The 18,042-nt window shown below is 44.0% G+C and overlaps 1 protein-coding gene across 2 annotated transcripts in view; it reads right to left on the bottom strand.

Moving 5' to 3' along the window:
• LOC126297713 (neurogenic locus Notch protein) overlaps nt 1-18,042 on the bottom strand; it is a 349,521-nt gene that overhangs the window by 254,779 nt on the left and 76,700 nt on the right. For both annotated transcript variants that reach the window (XM_049988844.1, XM_049988845.1), the window contains exon 2: nt 12,581-12,659. In XM_049988844.1, coding sequence (XP_049844801.1) covers nt 12,581-12,659 — 79 coding nt within the window. The remainder of the gene's footprint in view (nt 1-12,580; nt 12,660-18,042) is intronic.

Genomic DNA, 18,042 nt, shown 5'->3' with positions numbered 1-18,042 from the left:
GTCGCGAGCAGTTCGACGCACGTTTCTCAAAATGAATAGTGGCAGTTTATTATTGTGCTTAGCGCTGGAAGAAAATAACTAATGAGAAGAAAGTCTACTTCAACATTTACAAAACTAGAAAGCTGAAACACATACCTTCACAACAGTGCTCGAGGAGGTTTCTTTATGGCATTTATCAATTGTCATTTATTGAACGACGAAACATGTCCCAGGTCTAGTCAAACATAATTTGTGAAAGGGTTCATCAAACAGGTATTTGTATCCAATGACTCCTGACGAAAAATTAACCTCAACACTAAGGTAAAAAAAAGCCAAAATACTTTGTGGACTACAGTGGCTTACTTAACATTTGTTTTGCTGTGAAACAATGAAAACTATTTACAACGAGCTAAAATTTGGTACCCCATCAGTTGGCTTGTCCCATCACCCCTGTCATCAGCTAATTTTGCAGTTGCTATCCTTACTCGCGGTACTGGAGTAGTACTTGTTACGTCATTGTGGTCTCGGAATCAATGATATAGTGAAGCTGAAGCCTACTTACGAAAGCAAAAATATTCGACATGCTGGAAAAGAATTGTTCTCCAAATGAAAGTAGGGGCAAAATTTAGATGGTGGAACTCTATTTTTCTTCAATTTCATTTTTCATTAACGATGTTTTTGGAAATCCTGCGACTAACGATTAAATACTTAAGTACTAAATGTGTTACTTTTTTTAACGACACGTTTCTGTAATTTATTCCCGTTTAAAAGTCCTGTAGGACTTTTCATTAGTATTGGATGTAATGACTGCGCGTATGCGTTGTTTTGCCTATATTTTCCTGCCGTTTTCACTTTATTGTATTAAGGTACTGAGCCTCCAACTCGCAGAAAATTATGCACACGCAAGACATCGTTTACCTGATACGCTTACGTTAAATAGCAACTGTGTATTACTCGCAAGCAACTAGATTTTTCAAAAATAAACAATACATAACTAGCCCAGTATCCAGATGTTCTACATATCTGAGGAGGCGAGAGCAGCGTAGCAGCAAACTCATCGACGCGAGTCGTAAGCATCGACTGCGCGAATTGCGGCCGTACAAGCAGACACATGCGCGCGCTAGTAGGGCCGGGAGCGGTGAGGGGAGGGGAGATGGAGCGATGGAGGGGGGTGGGGGGAAGGGGGAGAGAGGGGGAGAGAGAGAGAGAGAGAGAGAGAGAGAGAGAGAGAGAGAGAGAGAGAGAGAGCGCAGCCACGCCTCCGGCCGCGGGCAGGTCTCGGACACGAAGGCGCGTGGGCGTTGCTCCGTGAGAGCGGGAGAAGGGGCGAGATCGGCGCGGCAGCCACGAACGCCCCAAGGCGAGCCCAGCTCAGCTCCGAGAACAAAGCGCCGGCACAGCCAGCACGCCGCAGTTCGTAGGGCCTTCGTGCTCACAGCGCCAAAACACTCACGCCACTCGCACCGCTATAGTCAGCTTCGTCCACAAGCGCTCATCGTGCTCACTGACGTCGCCCAGTATCATTTAATACCTTACTGTGCTTTCGCGAATCCGATCCGTGCAAACAAATGCGGACCAAACGTAAACATCCCGTGTCACACTCGTGGGAATGAAAGACGGGTCACCTTTTTATGTGTCGAATATGTGTCTATTCCGATGTTGTTCCACCTGTATACTGAGCAAGTAGTAAAGAAAACAAAGGAAAAATTTGGAGTATGAATTAAAATCCAGAGAGAAGAAATAAAAATTTTAAGGTTTTCCGATGACATTGTAATTCTGTCAGAGGCAGCAAAGGACCTGGAAGAACAGTTGAACGGAATGAAGTGTCTTGAAAGGAGGATATAAGATGAACATTAACAACAGCAAAACTAAGATAACGGAAAGTAGTCTAATTAAATCAGGTGATACTGAGGGAATTAAATTAGGAAATGAGACATAGTAGTTGATGAGTTTTGCTATTTGGGAAGCAAAATAACTGCTGATGATGGTCGAAGTAGAGACGATATAAAATGTAGACTGGTTATGGCAAGGAAAGCGTTTCTGAAGAAGAGAAATTTGTTAACATCATGTATAGATTTAAGTGCCAGGAGGTCTTTTCTGAAATATTTGTATGGAGTGTATCCATGTATGGAAGTGAAACATGGACGATAAATAGTTTAGACAAGAGGAGAATAGAAGTTACAGAAGAATGCTTATAATTAGATGGGTGGATCGCATAACTAATGAGGAGGTACTGAATACAATTGGGGAGAAGAGGAATTTGTGGCACAACCTAAGAGAAGGGATTGATTGGTAGGACACGTTCTGAAGCATCAAGGGATCACCAATTTTGTTCTGGATGAGAAGAGTGGGGAGTAAAAATGGCCAGAAAACATGAAATACGAAGTAAGACTACTTTATGCAGAAGGCTAACTTAGTTAATCCTTTTATATGTACAGATTAGGACGGAAATCTCATACCGTTATTTTACCAAATAACATCTTTGGTTCTAATAACTCAAGTTATTCTATATGACCAGTAGTGGATGACTATTTTTTCCATGACTTTATATAAGAAACAAGACTTGAAACAGTGTTAACGTCTAACCGAGCAGTATCACGTGAAAAAAAAAATTGTAGCTACGTAACAGATGTCAGCTTGTGTTGCCATCGTCTGGCGGATCACACTAACAAGCTTCGCACGCTCCGTCTCCAATCGTTTGTCAGTGTAGCGTCATGCAGATGCGGTATGGTGTGGCATGTGCTGAGTACACCGCTCTTCCGGTCGTTTTGTACACTTTCCAGATCTTGCAGCCGCTGCTACTCGGTCAAGTAGGTCCTGAATTGGTATCACGAGGCAGAGTGCGTCCCGTAACAGTCCTCCCACCGAGGAAAAATCCGGGAATTGATCCCGGATCCTCTGCAAAACAGCCATCTACGCTCGCCACCTAGCTAAGGAGGCGGACGAAGGGCTGTTAGTATCTGCAGTCGTCTGCATGTATTATGTGCTTCCATCTTCACGGGTGTCGCTCAGTCGAACGAGAAACGAACAGCGATACCACAAATGATGGTTTTGATTGCATGTTCCTGACACTATCGACTTTCTTGTCTTAATTGGCTACTGAAAACAAGTGGGTGTACTGCAGCTCCCACGGCCGTTTATTCCCGTACTGAGTTTCGTCTGGTTCGAGTGGTCATTTTCGTTTCACGCCAGCGCCAAAACTGTGTCTCTAGTGAGTGCTGTCTACTGTTCAGTTTGGCACCTGAATGGTGAAAATGAGGTTATGAGTGACTGTCCTTTTTACGAATAAATCTAAATATAGTAACAAAATGTACGAAGAAGCAATGACAACAGAGTTTATTAATGATCAAAGTAAAATTCGTGGTGGGTATTCTTGACAAAGGCCCTGCGTTAAATTCTCTGCGCTCCTAAGAACTGAAAGAATAGAAAGAGTCGTCCAAACATTTCAGTACTTATATATTTATTTGCTCGAGGAAATATATACTTGCGAACACATCAAACAATATCTACAACACAGCAAACAGCGCAGCCCTACCTTGTCCTGTTTCTTTCTTTTCAGTAAGTGCCAAATACCGCCTAAAATTATTCTTCTGGTCTAATAATTCTGACTTTTCAGTTCTGAAATTTTTTCATTGTATCACTTATTTACGTTCTTTATTAATGAAAAGTGTAGGCTTTTTTTTACGTAAAACGAAAATACCATTTCGCTTTTAAATATTTCGTCTCTCCCGTAGGAGAAAACTCACAGAAAAATACCAGGATTCGTGCAACATTTTCACTGTGCCACAAAAAACAAACAATACAATAAAGAGAAAGAAGACACGGAAGCACAAAACGCATTGCTATTATAGGAATTAGCTCGGTCAGAATACGTTAACTCCCTATGTTAGCATACGCTGCCACAGTTCCCCGTTTCTGCGCATGCGCTGCGTTCTCGGAAATTTGGAACTGAACATTCGGCACAACATACTGATCACTGAAATACTCGCGACGTTGACGGCTGCTGATTTATCCGTAGGTTCGAACGGCACACGCACTTCGAGTAGTCTATTTTGATCGGAAAGTCGGCCGTGTATAACTGACTTAATTCCGGAACACTCCCACGTTGTCGTTAGGTGCTAGGCCAATGAGCGAAGTTACTCAGTCTACTGTTCGGTTTACACATTTTTTCGTCGTCTTTGTTTGCTTCAGTGCCGTGTACAGATACAAAGAAGCATAGACTAGCTGGAGAAAAATTAGTCACCCATACGGTCGCTCGGGAGCGCTGAAGATGGTGTAAGCTGGTATACGGTGGTCATAATGTAACTTTCGTTGTATGGAATGAGTACAGTAAACTGGGTCGCCCTGGAGATTTGACAGAATGGTGGAAAGGACGTGTGTTTTGACATGCCCTAGACTACATGTTGAATAAAGCTGCCCAGTTTGTTGGTGTATCAATGTGTCTACGAGGAAAGATATGCAGACATGCAATAAAACGTAAAGATAGTGACCTTAACTCGGAAAATTAATAATCAGTGAAAAGGTACCCACTAAACGTCTTAACTTAGTCGTGTGCTTGCATTCTTTTAAACGCGCAGTTACGATTTATCACATTCGTCTGAAATACTAACTCGTCCCCCGCTGCCCCTGTAAGTTCTGTGTGTCACGTGCTGTGACGAAGGCGCGGCGGCCTCTAGGCATACCTGAAGACACTAGCAGACAATTCCTCCCCGAAATGAGCCCACTAACGAGGCTAAAGGTGGTGTCGAGTCTCCGGGGGTGAACAACTTTTTGTGCCCCTTATTGTGATACAAATGCTGTAAAAGGAGGACGGGCGCGGCTTGTGTTGTGTGAAGCGTTACGTACTCATAGACCCTTTCCCCTTCGTCGACAATCGTGGAAGCAAGCGCGACAGGTCGAGAGTAAAAATGCACCGGACCGCTAGTCGTGACGTCCTTTCGCTCAGCCGTCAGGATAGTCCAATTAGCGAAGGCACAGAACTGAGCTGAAACCACGAATGTAGCCGAGTGACCCTTACTGGCGCTAACTCCTCCGGAAGGTGCTACACAGTTTACAGGCTTCACTCACACAGACCGCGTGCTCGAATGTACAAGCGATTTCAGTGGCATCTCCACAGCACAAGACGGATGAATGGTCAGTGTTGAGGGCTTAGAGACGGCAGAATATTTCCGACAGAGATGGATTGGTAGTTGTACTGATTAAGGTAACGCTCTGGCATGCCCCGAAGTGATTCTCAAAAAGAAAGGTAAGCCTAAATCAAGAGGACCGGATGGGGATTTCATCCCCATTCCCTCCTACATCCGAGTCTACTCAACTACTGCGACACACGGGAGTCGTGCAGTATAGACACTTCCCATCCTCGTCTTTGCTGAAAAATGTATGTCTTCCTTACACGCTATTAAAGCGAAATTTATGACTGTGTACGAACTCAACAATTTGGTTGATAACAACGATGGATCTCTAAAGGGTGCTTCACGCCTGACAGTTAATTTAGTGACTCAGTATTCCTACCAAAAGGCAAAACAGTCGGTAGGCGCGTGGCCAGATGTGATTCGGCTGGTCGTCAAGAGTCTAATGCTGCTGAGTGTGCATTCCGAAGTGATACGGAAACGAGAGTGGATCGATCAACATATTTTGCAGCAAAACGTGTCCTGAATTGAGAAAGGATTATAAACGACAGAAAAAAACATACTAGAGTTGGCTGGATTAAGAAATTTGCATGGAGCCTCCAGTGAGCGTACCGAAGAACTCGAAGTTGAGATCAACAAGAATCATTTTGCATAAGAAGAATGTTAGAATCCGATTCAGTATCTTACTACAAAAACTACTTGCTAAAACCCAGTGTACCGATACTCATCAAAAGAATAGCAAAAACGAATTTAGAAATAGAAACAGGGTGCAGTCTAAGGGCCCTAGCAACCTTTTGCACCAAGGTGTTAACTGTTACGCAAAATGCAAATCTTATTTCTTTTATTTTTTTTTCACACGTCAGGTACTGTCATTTTCTTTTCAAACTTATCGTTTGCGATTGCCCTGGCTGGTTTATTTTTGTACATGTGGCATTTCGCATTCCATTATTCCTGTTTTCAAGTAAGTTTTTAATAAGTTTCATCGTAATACCATCAACACAAGGAGTCATGAAGAAAATGAGGTGATCAACGAGCCGAGTAGACACCGCTGAACACACTTCTACGGTGACACTAAATAATTTTAGTCTACTACTCGGCAGGTTAATTCTGTACAACACGTTTATTTACTAAATCATTGTGCACTGGACTACATTATTATCCTAGTGAGACCCTGTCTTTAGAAACTCTATGAATGTAGATCTGCCATGCCGACCTTCATTTCTCTTCTCAATGGGAGACTGGACTGTTGGAACGTACGAAATTAAAACACGGTTTTATTGGGACCATAAAACCAACACGACTGCGTTAGTATCTCTCTGGAAAAAGCGAGATGTCGTTTATAACTTAAAAGAAAACGGTTGATCGAAAACATTAAGCGCGTCAAGGTTCATACCACAGCGAGCCGCTATCCCAGTTTCTGAAGAGGACTGGACTGCCTGTAGAATATCTGGAGAACGCATTCTTTCAGTAAAGAAAACTAGGAGCAAACTTGGAGAGGGTATTAATGTTCAGGGAGAAAAAAGAAAATCTTCGAGGTTTACCGACGACTGTGTAACTCTGTAACAGGGTGCAAATGCAATGGACGATGAGTTGGATGGAACAGTGTCTTCAAAAATAGGTTATAGGATGCACAGTGTCGGCAAAAATATAATAAGTGTAGTGGACTGGTGATAAAAATAACAAGTATTTTGCTTGCGCCTGGAGTGGCTGACAAACACAGCAGTCCAATGGTTCGCGGACACTGGAGTCCACCACACAAACGATGCCTAGGCGACTAAATCCGCCGCCGTGTTGGAAAGCCAGGATTTCCTACGATGCAAAGAAAGCAGTGAGCGCAAAACCTGCCATCCACTTTCTTATGAGCAGGGCGGGGCCAGTCCCTTCAACCGTTAACCAAGTTCCGCCATTTCCTCCAGGTGGAGGCACGAGTCCACCGCACGTTGTTTAGGAAGATTTCTAAACATACATTCTCGTGCCAGAAGTTAATGAACAAGTCTACTGCCGAAAAAAAGTAGTAGCACTGTATGTTACTCTGTAGCATGTTTCTCTGCGCACTGTGGTTTTCCATTCACTAAAACAAGTATTACCGTTTGATGGCGACTTCACCACCGACTTTGAATAAACGAAGCTCAAACTACAACTCACATTACTGCAGTACTTCGAAATTTATTCCCCGACCGAGAACTCCTTGAAATCAGCTGTATTAGATTTAGATCTACTATCCAACAGCGACCTAGAACAATTTGTGCCAAACCGCTTATGCTTATCGCGAGTGGGTCCCTTAACAGCTTCGGGCATCCGTGCACGGTCCCCGACCGCCCCAAACTTCCACATGCGACACGCTCTACATCCTTATATCTTAGTCCGCTAAATCCGCTCCCGATAAGAGCAAATCCGAGTTCAAGTACCGTGCCAGCACAAAATTTGGTATGTTACATCGGGTAGTACATCTGCCCTATATCCCAAATACAGCTGACGTCCAGGAAATCGGAAACAGCGAATAAATTTCGAAATATTTCGTGCAGCTACGATCCGTCAACAGTGTGTGTTCTTTCAGACATGCAAGTAAGTCGTCCAATGCCAATAAGTATTTCACGATGTGTAAGAAAACACATCGTGAAATACTTATTGACATTGGACGACTGAAGTGGTGATGATGTGTATCCAGGCAAGGACTTCTCACAGCTCTAGGACTTTAGCATTACAGTCCTCAGTATTCACAGCAAGAGACGGTTAGTTTCGGCTCTGCGACCAAAAGGCTCACACGCAATTCCTCAGCCAGCAGGACCGGCACTGCTACTGCTACAACAAAAGTCAAGTTTAGCACTGCACTGAAAACTACAGTACGGAACCCACCACATCTGCAAAGTGATCGTAAGCTTTGCCAGGAAAGTAAATCTCATATTCCGAATAAGCGCCGAGTGCTGTCAAAATTGCGCACGGCTGCGAATACACAGCCACGAGAGGACTGAGAACAGGAAACAATTACGCAACCTCAACAGCGCACGAATAAGCAGGTGGCGGCTTCAGCCATCATCTTCCTCTCAGGCTCTGCTCATCCTGATTTATTTAGAGTTTTACAAGGAAAGTTTCCAGCGATTTCTCAGAATAAGTGGATTCCCTACAATCTCATCATAACGAATTGAAAATGGGAGGCGAAACTATTAACAAGGATTTCCTGGTTGTCGTGGTCCACGGATAATTTGGGGTGAGTGTCAATTACAATGAGTCACAAGTAATGTAAAGCAGCAGAGAGTGAAACACTAAGACAGTAAAAAAAAAAAAAAGATCTACGACAGCCACGCCAAAGGAGACAAACAAAAGCTTACTACCACACGAGAAGAAAGCTTTCTACGAGACAGGCTGGAATTAAACTCTCCCTGCAACTAAGCAAGACGTTTCTGGAAACTTACATTACGACCATTGTGTTGTTAGAGTGAAACAAAGGTAAGCGGGAAATCCTCAAAAGATGAAAATTTTCCAAAATATGCAGCTAAGAAGCGTAGAGAATGTTGGTAATGCACAAACGCGAGACGAAAGGAGGTCGAGTAAAGCAATGGATTGGAAACTTCTGTGGCATACCATGAGCATAAAAAAGAAAATTTGTCTATAAGCTACAACATCCTAAACAAAAAACACGTGTGAACGGTAGGAACAAACTACAGTTACAAACATGTTTCGGGGTAACCACTGGACTGCACGCTACGCTTGCTATTCCCTACACAAACGAGCGCCTGTTCCCAGTGGCTACTCGCGTGCGTGTCACCGATCCAGTTGGGCTTCAAGCTTCGCCGATCACGGACACCGGCGCCATTTTCGGACGTACGAATAACACGTGTGTGCTTCATTCGTAACACAACCCGGGCCCTTATATCCGAAATTCTATTCAGATGCTACTATTTACCTCGTATCAGCTAAGTGAATAGGAAATCTGACGTTACTTCCGTAAAGGCTGTATAGTGATGTGTTAAAAATATTACGCGCGTACCCCTCGGATAGCATAAATTGGCTTCACTGTAAAAAAGATGATTGCTAGAAACTGTTGTGCCAACTTCTTTATCAAAAGATGAAAGTTGCGAAGACGGAAAAGAGAATCGAGATGACCCTCAGATGGTCGGTCACCACGTCACTAGTCACTGCTGGGGAACTGGCGAATTCAGAAAACTGCAGCTACAACAAGCTTCACATCAGAGAGGAATTAAAACTATTTATCAACACGAATGGTACTCTGCACCGTATTAATTTTAGGCGGCGAACGATTTGAACAATTATGAAACAAAAAACGGAATGGAGACTTTCTTCTTTACGCATTAAAACACCTGTCGTAAAATGAATCCAGTAATATCTTGAGCAAAGCCTCATCACACCGTACGACGACTCATTTGGAATATAAGATGGCAGGCTTAAAAGTAATGCCTTCTTATTTCTTACGTGGAAACAAAGTTTTATAAATAAAACACATTTTACTAGCATTCTCCGTCTTTATTCTTCATGTCTACATATTCATTATTTAACGCAGTCACCCTGTCGACGAACACGTCTCTCCACTCGAGAGACCAGTTTGTTAACTCCGCCACTGTATACTTACTTGGCTGACGGGGCCACAACCTCACCTCTGCATGCACTTCAAAGTGAAGTCCGCGATGGTGTTCTTTAGGTTCTGGAAACTGGTGAAAAACCATATAAGGGTGACGTCGGGACTGTACGGAGGATGATCAACGACAACAAACTCGAGGCGTCGGATTGTTGCAGATGTAGCAGCACTCGTGTGTGGGCTGGCAATGCCTGGTTGATTATATAGCGTAACGGGTTAAGTGCAGATATTTTTATATGTGGTACCCTAATATGTACACACATAAGCGTTTACGACCTGATGTTTCCTGCGTGGCTGTAACTGCACCACTACGTGGACTACACCCGTCAGTATAGACTAAACGTTCTGCGTCCACACTTCAATATCTGTCCTGGAGTCCCGGGGAGAATAGCATTGACGGGTTGTTCTTGGTGGTATTACCCACCCTAAAACAATATCGCTTGTTATAGCCATAATTATTGGTCTGCAAGTAACGTAAATACTGATTTAATTTTGTTCAGTACAGTGTCCTCAGTCAGCAACAGAAATTTCTGCACTTATACCCGTTACCTCTCTCTAAGTATCTAACTGCCCCCCTGTCTCCATCCCCAGAAACAGACCGTGGTGGGAATGGGAGCCAAACCAGTCAATTATTTAAAAACTGATAATTGGATAACACAAAAAATATAGGAATATTATGATTTAATGTCCCATCGGCAACGAGGTTATTTAGAGGCGGAGTGCAAGATCGGATAAGGCGGGACGGGGGAGGTTGACTAAATCGAAAGTGCTATTTCAAAAGAACTGTCCCGGCATTCGTCTAAAGCCATTTTGTGAAACAACGGAAATGAGAGAGGGTCTGGTGTTTTTTAATTCCCCATCTGCCCGAATGGACATGACGAAATAACTGCAAGGCGGAATGCTTTAGAGCATCTAGATTCGGGAATCAAACTGGCTATCGAATTTTATTGTCTTCTTGTTAGTGTTTAACGTCTTGTTAATGGCATGTTGCAGATGGAGGACATTATCTCGGTAATAAACTAAATTGCTAAAGAAATGGGGTGTGGCTTTTCTGAAGGAGCAGCCGCACCATATTCCTTGTGTAAAATCATAAAATCACAGAAAGTATAGTGCGGGCTTTGAACCTGCTTCCCCGGGACCCAGCTATTTGCTGCGTAATAATCACTCCTCAAAATACAAGGCAGAACACTGGCTGGTCTCATGTACACGCTGTACTGCATCGTGATCTGATCACCCGAGCAAAGCGTATACAAAAAAATTCTCCACTATATGAAAGTGCTGGAAAATGTGTAAATGTACTGCTGTATATTTTAATGGCAATATTTTTACAATTATACTGAAAAGCAACAGAAAAGTATGCAATGTAATTATATGTATTGGAACGTCAGGAGTGCATCATACATCTAGGGTAATCAGGGAATTCCATTTGCAAACACAAAGGAACATGAAAAGTGTGGGAACTTTAAGTCGGTGGCGATGATGGTGGCTGGTGTGAGTTCAACTTATCAGCCCATCCCGTTAATATGGGCAGATAGGAAAGGCACGGATCTTGAACGACGTTCGAAGAACACTAGCCGCCTCCAGTAAGACGGAAGCCTCGCTATGTGCACAGGACAACGTCCGCAATAGCCAGGCAGAGTACCTACTGAACTTGCGTGGCAATCGCGGATGGGACTGTGGGCAGTAAGTACTCGCTCTCGTCGTGAAACCAATACTTTTTTCGTATTATACCGGGCGTCCTATTTAATGTTATTACCAATCACGCCTTAACTGGTCTGAAGTATGCATTGCATTTTGAATGTGTGTGTAAACAAATGCGACAGCCTCGTTCTTCTACTGAGGCTGGCTGCAATGAACGTTTGACTTCTGTCACAACACACAGTAATCTAAAGAACTTAAAACTCGACTAATCGGGCAGGTCACGCTATTTGATTACCCTAGCCATCGCAAGACGCCAGTAGCCAGTCACAGAAGTTTGCTATTTACATAGGAGTGCAGATACGAGCGGACTCAGGAAACGGCGCACCGTGCAGTCATCGCCACTGACATCGAACACTCCGATGTCCACTGAAGACAATGGCTGTCGGTTTTAAAGCACTCTGCCGCCGTGTAGTTCCACGAACTCGCGACCCTGGAATCCTGTCAGTCATCTTCTGCGACGCAGTGCTGGTGAAATGTTCTCAGGCGTCTCTCGTGACCTCTACGCCGGAGGGACGTTGAACCCCGACTTCGCTTCCCTGATTTTTCAGAAGGCATTATTTGTGTGCCTTACGTAGTGGAAAGCACTCCCTGTGGCGTTATTCCTCACTTTGTCCCTTCGGCACGTAACAACTCGCATTCCTACCTTACTTCATTCCAGTTGCACTGTGGTGACGATGTATCGTTACTCGGAATGGGACAAGAAGACCTCCCCTTTTTCGGTTACAGGAAAATCCAACGGAGCTGCAGAATAAGAGTCCAGGAACATGGAAAGACGGCAGCAGAGGCCCCTCCACGGTGGCGGACCATTCCCACGCGATAAGCTCGCTTTCGGCCAGACATCTGGAACGCCACGCTGCGCTTCCTTCCCCGCCGGCGATTAAATGCCCTTCACTGGAAGCCAGCACCAGATTACACGGCACAAACAAAGGGGAAAACTCGCTGTACCAGGAAGCAGCGAGTTTGTGCGGCCTCTGCCGTTCCCAAACACACACACACACACACACACACACACACACACACACACACACACACACACACACACAATAGGCGAGCGTTGTTGATCAAACGAAGCAACTTATAACTTTAAACATGCTCAAATCTAGTATCACTTTACAACATAACAAGAAAGAAACGCGCAGCAATAATATACAGCATGCCGCGCGATCCGATTACTTACTTGCAGTAGGACTCCGCTCGAAGGGCAGTAATGCAGGTACCACCGTTCTTGCATGGGTTTGGTGAGCACGAAACGAATCCTGGAGCACAAAATAACTGATTCAGTAAACAATAAATAATTATTTTCGATGCTTACACATACAACCATCACAAAAATATCAGCACAGAATAATAATGTTAACAGTGCGTATGTGGAGAGTATAAATGCAATCTAGACTGTAAATGTAAGGCGCGAACCAATGTACGAGGAGCGTTGCCCACGAAAGGCACAACTACGGGCGCCAGTCAATTCAGGAAAATTTTGGAATTTGTGGTAAGTTCCTATGGGACCCAACTGCCGAGGTCATCGGTCCCTAAGTAACACACTACTTAAACTAACTAACGCCAAGGACAACACAACACCCATTCTCGAGGGAGGACTCGAACCTCCGACGGGTGGGCAAACCGTGGCAAAGCGCCCCAGACCGCAAGGCTACTCTGCGCGGCGCATAGTCCGGCAGCTGATAACGTGGATCTACATCGTGAAACACTGTCCGAGTCAGATACTTCACCAAATTTTTTGTTCTTGTGACATTACACGTTTTCGGCCGTTCTAGCTTACACAGAATGGAAAAGGCAATTCAAGTATAAATAACAGTCTGCGCGTGTTTCTTTGAAGAAAGCTCACTTTCTACATCCGTGTTTACTTACCGATATTTTTTGAGTGCACTCGCCCCCAGGAACGTCTCACACCGGACGAGTGTAACCCCAAACGTTTGCGTGGTAGAGTGATTATGGTGTACGCGTACGTGGAGACTGTTTGCGCGGCAATCGCCGACATAGTGTAACTGAGGCGGAATAAGGGGAACCAGACCGCAATCGCCGAGGCAGATGGGAAACCACCTTAAAAAACCGTCCACAGACTGGCCGACAAACCGGACCTCGACACTAATCCACCGGCCGATTTCTTGCCGGGCACCGGCACGCCTTTCCGCCCGCAAGGTGCGTTTGACCGCACGGCTAAGCGGGCGGGCTTGTAATATGCGCAATGACAGCATGAATCGTTATTGCAACGGGGAAATGGTATCCCATAGAAATTAATAAAGCCCCATATGCTATAAAGAGAGTTCAGGATGAAAATGTATCTACCTGCTAAATAAAATACTAATTTCACTCTTCCGATGTAAATCGGTAATGTTAACATCAACAACAATAATGGACAAACGCACGCGGTTAGGAAGGGGCAACCACAGCTCCAAGAAGCCTCAGCTGGGATTTATTAACCAAGGCTCAAAGAAAGGTGAAATCATTACACTAAAAGGTTGTCTCACGAAAGATTTTTTATTTATTTTTTTATTAAATGATATTCAAGTTATGAAAACGTCAGATATGTTCAAAATGGTGTTCCACGATATAGCAGCTGCAACACTGAAATACGCCCAGTTCAATCTGATCTCATATTATTAATATAATTGCAGGAAACGTAAGTACTGCACTACGTGATAATCCTTGAAAGGAGAAGCTTTCATCTTGTGCAGGCATCCAAGGACAAGAAACACAATACGCTTCTCAAGATAAGCTGTTCACAAGCTCCATCTGCGAATTGGGATGCGGACGCGATAATTTCGACCCACATTTTGTGCGGAGTGTTTCTGAAAAGTTAAGTATTCCACGTTTTATTTACTAAAGCGGGATGTAAAGGACCCTAGGAGGTAGCTGATTATTGCGTAACCACTGAGCATCACCAAATCTTGTTTGGCAGCTTTCTACAACTGTAGAAGAGGGAGTCTTATCGGGCAATGCTTAACTATTAAGTACCACACGTTCAGTTAAATGAACGTATCGCTAGACGTTGACTCAGCAGCAGGAAGGGCATGTACTTCTTTGGATAGCCGCGGCTAAGAATCTGCCTTCAGGCTGCTTGCTAGGGCTTCGGGGACACACGATCGAGGAATGCTGTTTTTGTGAGACTAGATCTTTTCATTTCTTCGGCCGCCTCTGACGTCATGAAGTTATAAGAATATCGCCTCATTTTTTCTGACCCTCGGATACATAATACGCGTTTTATATCTCCATTGCGTACACGTGGTCCGGAACCTTGTGTTTAATGATCTGGTAAGGAAACAGTATACAGTAAAATCACGAATCTTCATAACGAGCAGAAAACTGTGGATATAAGTAAATAGTTCCTGAATGTTATCCAGACGGGCATGAAAGCGTACAGGTTGGTTGGGGTTGAAGGGACCAAACAGCAAGGTCATCAGTCCCTTGTTTCAAATGTGGTACATTCCTATAGTGTGACATCTGAGAAAAGTCAGAACGATAAAAGGGAAAAGGCTAAAAATGTAAAAGGGCAGACATGTTGTCAATGGTAAAAACAAAATGAGGTAAGTCAGCAAGAGAGCGAACCCAGCGCTATGCTGGAGGCAGGAAATATCCCACCTCTGAAGCAGTAGAGGCAAGGCCACCTGCGACTTAAGAGGTGCAACCGCTAGAATGTAGAAGTGCGTATGGGAAAAGGAGACTAACCAACTTTAAAAAAATGATAAAAACGGAGTGAAAGGGGAAGAAAAGAGGATCTCGGCCAGGCAGGGAGTCGGGAATCTCCAAACACAGCCGTACAGGTTGGTATCACGTGCGATCATATTCGCTGCAACTAAATATTAAGAGCCAATAAAATACGCGGTTGTTACAGTTGAGATGTAATTTGCGACACGCACTCAACATGAGATACCACGATAGTACAATAACGTTCATGAGGAATTCCCGCAGCACCAACGTTGTATGGTCCCGTGTGTTGTACTGTTGGAATATGCCTTCTGGAGGTAATGCATAAAAAACAGCCCAGGTGGATGCAAGCTGTGTCTTTGTTCCTCATGATCCAACTACTCGTATAAGCGAGCGAGTGTCGTAATTGATGGTGGCTACACGGAACATTGCATCGTTAGTGTGTGTGGTGTTTTATGCCCACCGAGAACACAAGGTTGTGATGTTAATGTCTCCAGAAGTGTTCAATTAAGGCGTCAGTGTCCCCAAAGAATTGGATTCCCAGATGAATACAAGTTGCAGGTCGTTGCAGTCCGGAAGTCCCTTTGACGCCACTGTTGGTGAGATGATGCTGACTGCACATCAAGAACGTGATACCTAATGGACACTGATGGCGCCGATAACCATTCGCCAAAAGCCTAACAATGGTGCGGACAGGCACCAGGTCGTGTACCTGCGTTGCCACATATGGACCGATGGTGGCTGATAGAGAAGTTAGATCTCCATAAATTTGTCGGCAGATAAGATAATCCACGATATGGTGGGTCTTTAGCCGAGTCGTCGATCACCACAGAACCCGATCTTAGCAGGTACGAACAGTTTGGTCGGCGATGCGCCGGTAACAAAAAAACCACTCGCTGCTCTCTTCAACGCAGTTAACTAGGTCGGTTGAAGGCTAGAGACATTAAGTATGGTCGCCCTTGTAACTTGGAAGTGACACGTGTTGCGGAAGTTACTTTCGTCCTTAAGTTCTACATCTACACAGATACTCCGGAGCTCCACTACACTCGATTCGCAGTTGCAAGGCTTCTATCTGCCATAATCTGTCTGTGAATTGGATAAACATCGTCTCGCGGGATTTTAGGTATAGCGTATCGTAAGTCGCAATGGGAAAACAGCCACGTAACGGATGCTGAAAATCCACAGTGCACAACATAGCTTTCCAACAGAATCTTCTACACTTGCAAGCAAGCGTGTTATGCTAACAAATGACGTCTGAACTACTCTACATATTGAACATAATATTAAGCGCACAACATAATCTACGTAACATGTAACTATCAAAATAGCAATGGCCATATGGCGAGTGAAATATGCCACTTGCCATCTATAATCACAGTACTTACATAACTTGTTACGTATCATTCTACGTATTTTCTGACGCTGCAGGCTTGCTACCGCGCACGCGAAATCGCGTGATCAAACACTTCCACGATATTTCGTCTCTTTCTCTCCCTCACTGCGATCTACTTGAAGCTGCTGTACGTATAAGTCATCCATTAAAATCAGCTTCACTGCAAATGTTCAAAACTCCCAGTGATTCGTTCAGTTTTGGGAAGAAGGGTATGTGTATCAGTCTTTCCTAGTACAGAAGACATAACAGTCGCAATTGTCAGTTTCAAACACTGAGCCTTTACAGTTGTTACTAACTTCCGATAGCATTTAGAAAAGTAGCTTCTGTAGGCGCATTGTGAGAAGCAAACCATATGCACGAAGATCTCGAGTATCTTCCTGTTTGGGAACAAAACTGGTTACGCATACGCTACACAGAAATACAAGCTCCAGTCCTCGTGCCTAATATATGCAACTGTATCGAAGCGGAAGGAATGTTAGAATAGCGACTTGTACTAACCTATAACTTTTCGGGCATTTAACTGTTCTGGTCACTTTATATGAGTTGCAGTGAGCGGTATCCCGCATTTGCTGAAACCAGCTGCAAAAATAAAACAAGAGGTAGCATCTTTTTCAAATACGATTACTCGGTGGTGCTTTTAACCTAATTGTTGTTATGACTGGTTGTAGATAACAACTCTGGTGTGCAAAACTTAAAGACGAAAGCAACTTTCGCTTTGTGTGTGGCTGTGAAGTACCACAGTTCGATGAAACTCGAATTATACATAAAAACAACTGCTGCAGAATACTACACAAGGTACCTCAAATACATGCGCAGTGAGACGAACATAAATGATACTTTTATTCGAAGACAATAACTTCACTGAAGTCACCGTCATTTATGGACATTACAAAAGGCTGGTCAGGATTGTTAGTAGTGTGTGTTGTCAACGCCTACTCAGAGTTGTTGCGGTAGACAACCGTTGGATGATGTTTGAACGTGGTGCAGTAGGCCTCCCCACTCGTGCTCAATGATGCGATTTACGTTGACCGGAGAGTGTACAGTGTTGAACGATTCGGAGGTCCTACGTCCGCGTTCGACAGTGATGGAGGCGACAGGTGGGAACACGTATATTAATGAATACCGTTAACTTCAAAGTAATCCTTTTCTTTGAAAAAGGTCACTTCTGTTCGTGTCATCGTGTATTTCTCTTGTTACCCTGTGTGTTGTACTACACTACAGCAGTTCTTTTTATGTATGGCCACCCTTGTAACTTGGCAATGACACGTCATGCGGAAGTTACTTTCGTCCTTAAGTTCTACATCTACACAGATACTCCTCACGCCACCGTACGATGCCACCTTTCCTGTTCCACTCGCAAAAAGAGCGAGGGAAAAATGACTTGTCTATATGCATCCGTATGGGCTCTGATTTCTCGAATCTTATCTTTGTGGTCCTTAAGCGCAATGTATGTTGGCAGCAGTAGAAGCTTCCGGCAGTCAACTTCAAATGCCGATTCTCTGAATTTTCTCAACAGTCTTTCTCGAAAAGAACGTCTTCTTTCCTCCATAGATTCTCATCTGAGTACCCGAAACATCTCTGTA

Source organism: Schistocerca gregaria, chromosome X (assembly GCF_023897955.1).
Source record: "Schistocerca gregaria isolate iqSchGreg1 chromosome X, iqSchGreg1.2, whole genome shotgun sequence".
Lineage (NCBI taxonomy): Eukaryota > Metazoa > Arthropoda > Insecta > Orthoptera > Acrididae > Schistocerca > Schistocerca gregaria.
Note: the sequence above shows the minus strand (reverse complement) of the source record. Positions and strands in the feature narration are given on the sequence as shown.